Source organism: Alnus glutinosa, chromosome 14 (genome assembly GCF_958979055.1).
Source record: "Alnus glutinosa chromosome 14, dhAlnGlut1.1, whole genome shotgun sequence".
Lineage (NCBI taxonomy): Eukaryota > Viridiplantae > Streptophyta > Magnoliopsida > Fagales > Betulaceae > Alnus > Alnus glutinosa.
Genome location: NC_084899.1, coordinates 15,968,188 through 15,973,437, shown reverse-complemented (window position 1 = coordinate 15,973,437; position 5,250 = coordinate 15,968,188). Strand labels below are relative to the sequence as shown.

The 5,250-nt window shown below is 40.2% G+C and overlaps 1 protein-coding gene across 1 annotated transcript; it reads left to right on the top strand.

The window, feature by feature from the left end:
• Window positions 1-1,071: 1,071 nt before the first annotated feature.
• Window positions 1,072-5,250, top strand: LOC133856668 (uncharacterized). The gene is made up of 5 exons (XM_062291726.1): window positions 1,072-1,499; window positions 1,784-2,285; window positions 3,772-3,973; window positions 4,114-4,602; window positions 4,685-5,250. The coding sequence occupies exons 1-5, from the start codon at window positions 1,136-1,138 to the stop codon at window positions 5,123-5,125; spliced, it is 1,998 nt and encodes a 665-aa protein (XP_062147710.1). The 5' UTR covers window positions 1,072-1,135; the 3' UTR covers window positions 5,126-5,250.

Sequence of the window (5,250 nt, the reverse complement as noted above, 5' to 3'; positions counted from 1 at the left end):
TTATCTTTAATTTAGGTACCACTTATGATACAAAACAAAACTGAGATTTTAAATTTAAAAACACTTTGTTTAGATACAGAATTTTGGAAATAGTATATGATTCTGATTTTACTTTTTTCAAAAATGAATTATATTTTATTCAACTTTTTCTAAAAGTTAAATCTTGAAATTCGCAAATAGAATAAGAATTCAATTAATTCTGATTTCAAAAATTCAACACCCAAACAAAAATTCAAGTACCAACGAGATATTTAACTTAAAAAATAATTGAAAGCGCTTTCAATTCCAAAGTTCTATCCTGAAATGTTCCATCAGGAATTAATACGAAGGCTTAGACAACCAAGAAGTGATTCATTGGGACGGTAAACCGTCTCCTGTCTATTATTTTTTATTAAAATAGTGACCACCGAAGTCAACTGTCTCCTGTCCGTTATCTTTTATTAAAAAAATGTTTTTTATTAAAAAAGATTACTTTTTTATTAAAAAATATTATTTTAATAAAAAATGTCGGGTGAGGACGTCAAACTGTTCTAATCATTTTCCTAGACAACATCAGACATCAGTGGTCACTTGTTTAGTAAAAATTATAATTTTAATAAAAAATGACGGGTGGGGGACGGCAAACTGTCCCCCACCAATCATTTTCTTAGACAATCACCTTCGGTGGTGTTTGGAATTGAAGGCTGGGAAAATGATTGCTTGGGACGGTTTAAGCACCCATCGATATTAAAAAAATTAATTTTTATTAAAACATATGAGAGACAATTTTTAAATAAAAAACAAATTTTTTTTAAGGAAAAGGGAGTAACAGGGGACGGTACCTCTTGAAGGCTGATAACAAATCACGTCCTCAGCCAACGGCATGAAAACGGCGGCAATAAGTCAAAATACATATCTTGGCCGTTCGCAGTAGCGGCGCCACCTGAATAGATAAATAAAAAAATATATTACGTGTGCTATGTGCTGTTGATTTGATAATTCCCCTACTACATTATAAATATATATTACATAACGTTAACCCATACGAAATCGTTCTCCATTCTTTTCAAAATACCATCCATCTCTTCCTTGCAACCCTCCTTCTTCTTCTTCGATCTTCAAATATTCTTTATCTTTTATTTAACTTTCTTAGAACATGGAATTGGAGCAACCCATGTTGGATTTGGAGCAACCCGTGTTGGATTTGGAGCAACTCATGTTGAGAGAGGCTGTTTGTGCTCAAAAAGTCAGCCAAAACCGTAGCGAACCATGCATTTCTCAACCTTCCGATGACCATTGCCATCGCTCTGAATCCTCCGGGACGCTAGAAATGGGTGTCCCGTTGAACTACTCGGCGGAGGAAAAACTATCTTGGCTGCGCTCTCAAATCATTGGCGGCGACGCAGAAATCGATTCTCCTTCCGGGAAAAGAAGACTCACCTATGCGGATCACACTGCCTCTGGCCGGTCTCTTCGATATATAGAAAATTTTATCACCGACAATGTTCTTCCCTTTTATGGTACGCGTACGATTACATTCATTGTAGAATTTGTAGTACAAAGGGTAGTTGAGGGTTATTATTATTTCTTGGATGGGAGAGTTACGTTGCATCAGACTGAGAAAATAATATATAATGAAGTGGGGACTCTACTACTTTACTCATGTTTGACTTGAAATATTCTTGCCTCCAACCAACTGTCAAAGAAAATGATTCATGATTTTCAAGCATTATCGATTAATTTTTGTTTTATATATTTGGTCAGATATTTTTCAACTTTTGAGCACTTCACTCTGAATATATAGGGAACACCCACACTTGTGACAGTTACGTGGGGCACCGGACCACAAAAATGGTGCATGAAGCATCCAAGTACATCAAGAAATGCTTGGGTGGTGGAGAAGATGATGCCCTCTTGTTCTGCGGCTCTGGCTCCACTGCAGCTATCAAAAGGCTTCAAGAAGTAATGGGCATTGGCGTGCCATCAATTTTGAGAGACAGGGTACTAAAATGCCTCACTAAGGAAGAAAGGTGGGTGGTTTTTGTTGGGCCTTTTGAACACCACTCAAACCTTCTTTCATGGCGGCAGAGCTTGGCTGAAGTTGTTGAGATTGGTTTGGATGACGATGGTTTATTAGACATGGAGGCTCTACGGCTACAACTCGAATCATACAAAAATGAAAACAGGCCTATTTTGGGTTCTTTTTCGGCTTGTAGCAACGTGACTGGAATTTATTCGGATACACGAGCAATTGCTAAACTTCTTCACCAACATGGAGGCTTTGTATGCTTTGATTTTGCAGCAAGGTACATAAAAAAGTTGCTAATTTCGCTATTATATTCCCTTTTTTTTCGATGTAAATCAATTTTCGTTGTAAAATATTTTCAACGAATACTTTGTTTGTTTCGGCATAAAATAGTTTTAGAAAATGATTTCGACATTTTCTGATGTTTGGTGAGGGCAAAAATAATAGTTAATTGGAAAATGATTCCGTTTGACAAAAAATGCTCAGTTAGTTCCAAAAAATGATTTAAATCATTTTTTCCAGACAGCAGACGCAGTCGACTCTCTTTTAAACAATGCAGTCAACCTTCACGCTCAAATAGTCGATCAATGCTAGATTTCGGAATTGATCGATGCCATAATTTGAAAAGTTTTGCCAGAATCCGGTGATGTCTGGCCGCTGTTGCCGAATTTTGGCCGACCAAATTCCGGCTAATTTTGCCAATAAAGTCGAAGTTCAACCGAATCTGGCCAAACCGGCTGGATTCCAGCCAGTAAAGCCGGAGTCCAGCCGGAGCTGTCCAAATTTCGGCCATACGGCTGGAGTCCAGCCGTATTAGGCCAGATTTTGGTCGGGATCTTGCTAGGACAGTTGGAGTCCGGCTAGATCTGGTTGAAATTTGGCAAGATTCCGGTCGAATTTGGCCAGATTTCGGCCATACAGCCGGAGACCAGTCGTATTAGGCCAGATTCCGGGCGGATCTGGCTGGGATCTTGCCGGGACAATTAGAGTTCAGCCAGATTACGACCATACAGCCGGAGTCCGACCGTATTAGGCCAAATTCAGGCCAGTACAGCCGGAATCCGGTTGTATTAGGCTTGATTCCGGTGACGGCGACAACGTTGCCATATTCCATTTTTCACCGCTGGAAATTTTTTTCGTGCAAACCAAAAATGGAATTCGGCAACGTTTGGTCGCCGTCGTCAGATTTCGGTGAGCCAGATTTTGGCCAAATTCGCCAGAATCTAGCCTAACATGGCCAGCCTCCGGCTGTATGGCCAGAATCTGGCCAGATTTCGGCTAGATTTGGTTAGACTCTGGTTGTCCTAGCAGGATCTTGGCCAGATCAGGCCGGACTCCGACTTTACTAGCCGGAATCCTACAGATTTGCTAGATTCGGCCGGACTTCGGCTGTATTGGCCAGAATCCGGTGACAGAGGCCAAACGTCGTTGTATTCTTGCAGAAATTTCTAGATTCCGACACCAATCGATATTGAAATCTGGCGATGGATGACTGTTTTAGCGTGAAAGTCGACTGCGTCTGCCATTTGGAAAAAATGATTTACATTTTTAAAAAAAGTAAATCATTTTATGAAATTAACTAAGTATTTTTGGTCAAACGGAAATAATTTTTCCGTTGACTATTATCTTTGCCCCCACAAAACACCAGAAAATGTCGAAATTATTTTTCAGAAACCATTTTACGCCGAAACAAACGGGGCATAAGTTTCTGATCTTATGGAATTAAGGTGCTAATTTTCTTTGTCCTGAAATTTTAATGTGTTTAGCGGTCCTTACGTGGAGATTGACATGAGGTCTGGGGAGATAGATGGCTATGACGCCATTTTCCTTAGCCCACATAAGTTTCTTGGTGGCCCCGGATCGCCCGGCATTCTTCTGATGAGCAATGCACTCTATCTGCTAAAATCTTCTCCACCATCAACTTGTGGAGGTGGAACTGTTAATTATGTCAACGGCTTAAATGAAAAGGTAATTTGGATAATTCTGTCTCCTTAAAATCAACTCCAAACTGAAATAGCACACCCCTTAACCAACCCATGAACAATTCCAGTGAAATTGCCAAAAAGTTCTAAGCAGAAAATGTTGATAAAACTTCATGTCAATTGCAGGACACACTATACTTGGAGGACATCGAAGAAAGGGAAAATGGTGGCACTCCTCAAATAATCCAGACAGTTAGAGCAGCATTGGCTTTCTGGGTAAAGGAATACATTGATTACCAAGTGATTGAGAAACAGGAGCAAGCCTACATACAGAGAGCGCTTCAGAGGCTTCTCCCAAATGAGAACATTTGGATTCTAGGAAATACAAGCACCAAGCGACAAGCTATCATTTCTTTCCTCATTTACAGTACTTCAAATTCCTCCTTGGCTGACCCCAAAGAAAATGGCAGAGAGGTAAGGGGGGCGCTTAACATGTGGGAAGAGACTGGGAACAAGAGAGACATGCCTCTTCATGGACCATTTGTTGCATCACTCTTGAATGACCTTTTTGGCATCCAGGCTCGAGGTGGGTGCGCTTGTGCTGGACCCTATGGTCAAGCCCTGCTTAATGTAGATGACACCCATTCACTTGCCTTCAGAGCTGCTATTTTAAAGGTAAATAATCTCTAAATCCTGCTGCGAAACTCTAAAAAGTATCATGATTTTGAGCAGGATTTTCCTTACCTTTAATTTATAGGGCTACGTTGGAACAAAACCCGGATGGACTAGGATCAGCTTTCCCTACTACATGTCGGAGGAGGAGTTTGAGTTTATTTTAGCTGCAGTGGAATTTGTAGCTATTTATGGGCAACGGTTCCTTCCTTTGTACCGCTTCAATTGGAGAACAGGAAGCTGGGGTTTTAAGAAGAAGGCACTGAAGGAGCTACTCGGGAAGGAAAACAATTGCAACGTTCGAATTCACGTCTTACCGTTGGCCAATTCCATGCATGCAGTAAACATAGAAGATGACAATTCTAAAGCTTCCGGCGATGGAGGGGCTGAACAAATTAAGAAGATGAGTAAATACAGAGCTTATTTAGAAGCGGCAAAGTACATTGCCAGTCTGCTTCCCAAGTTCCCTTCTCGGGGTAGGCTTCCGGAGGACATTGATACCAACCTTCTCCTATTCAGAGTCTAGACTCTAGACAGTATACTTCCTATTGTTGTTTCTTACTACTTTTGTATATGAAAACCGTGTTTTAAAATAATTTATAGAGTCATATACGTTTTGGCCCAACGTTGTTTAAAGACTTTATTTTTTGA

Bases quoted from the DNA above. Each gene is read 5' to 3' on its own strand.
- LOC133856668 (XM_062291726.1), top strand. From the start codon at position 1,136: ATGGAATTGGAGCAACCCATGTTGGATTTGGAGCAACCCGTGTTGGAT. The intron at 1,500-1,783 runs GTACGCGTACGA...CTGAATATATAG, and splicing joins CAATGTTCTTCCCTTTTATG to GGAACACCCACACTTGTGAC. The intron at 2,286-3,771 runs GTACATAAAAAA...TAATGTGTTTAG, and splicing joins TGCTTTGATTTTGCAGCAAG to CGGTCCTTACGTGGAGATTG.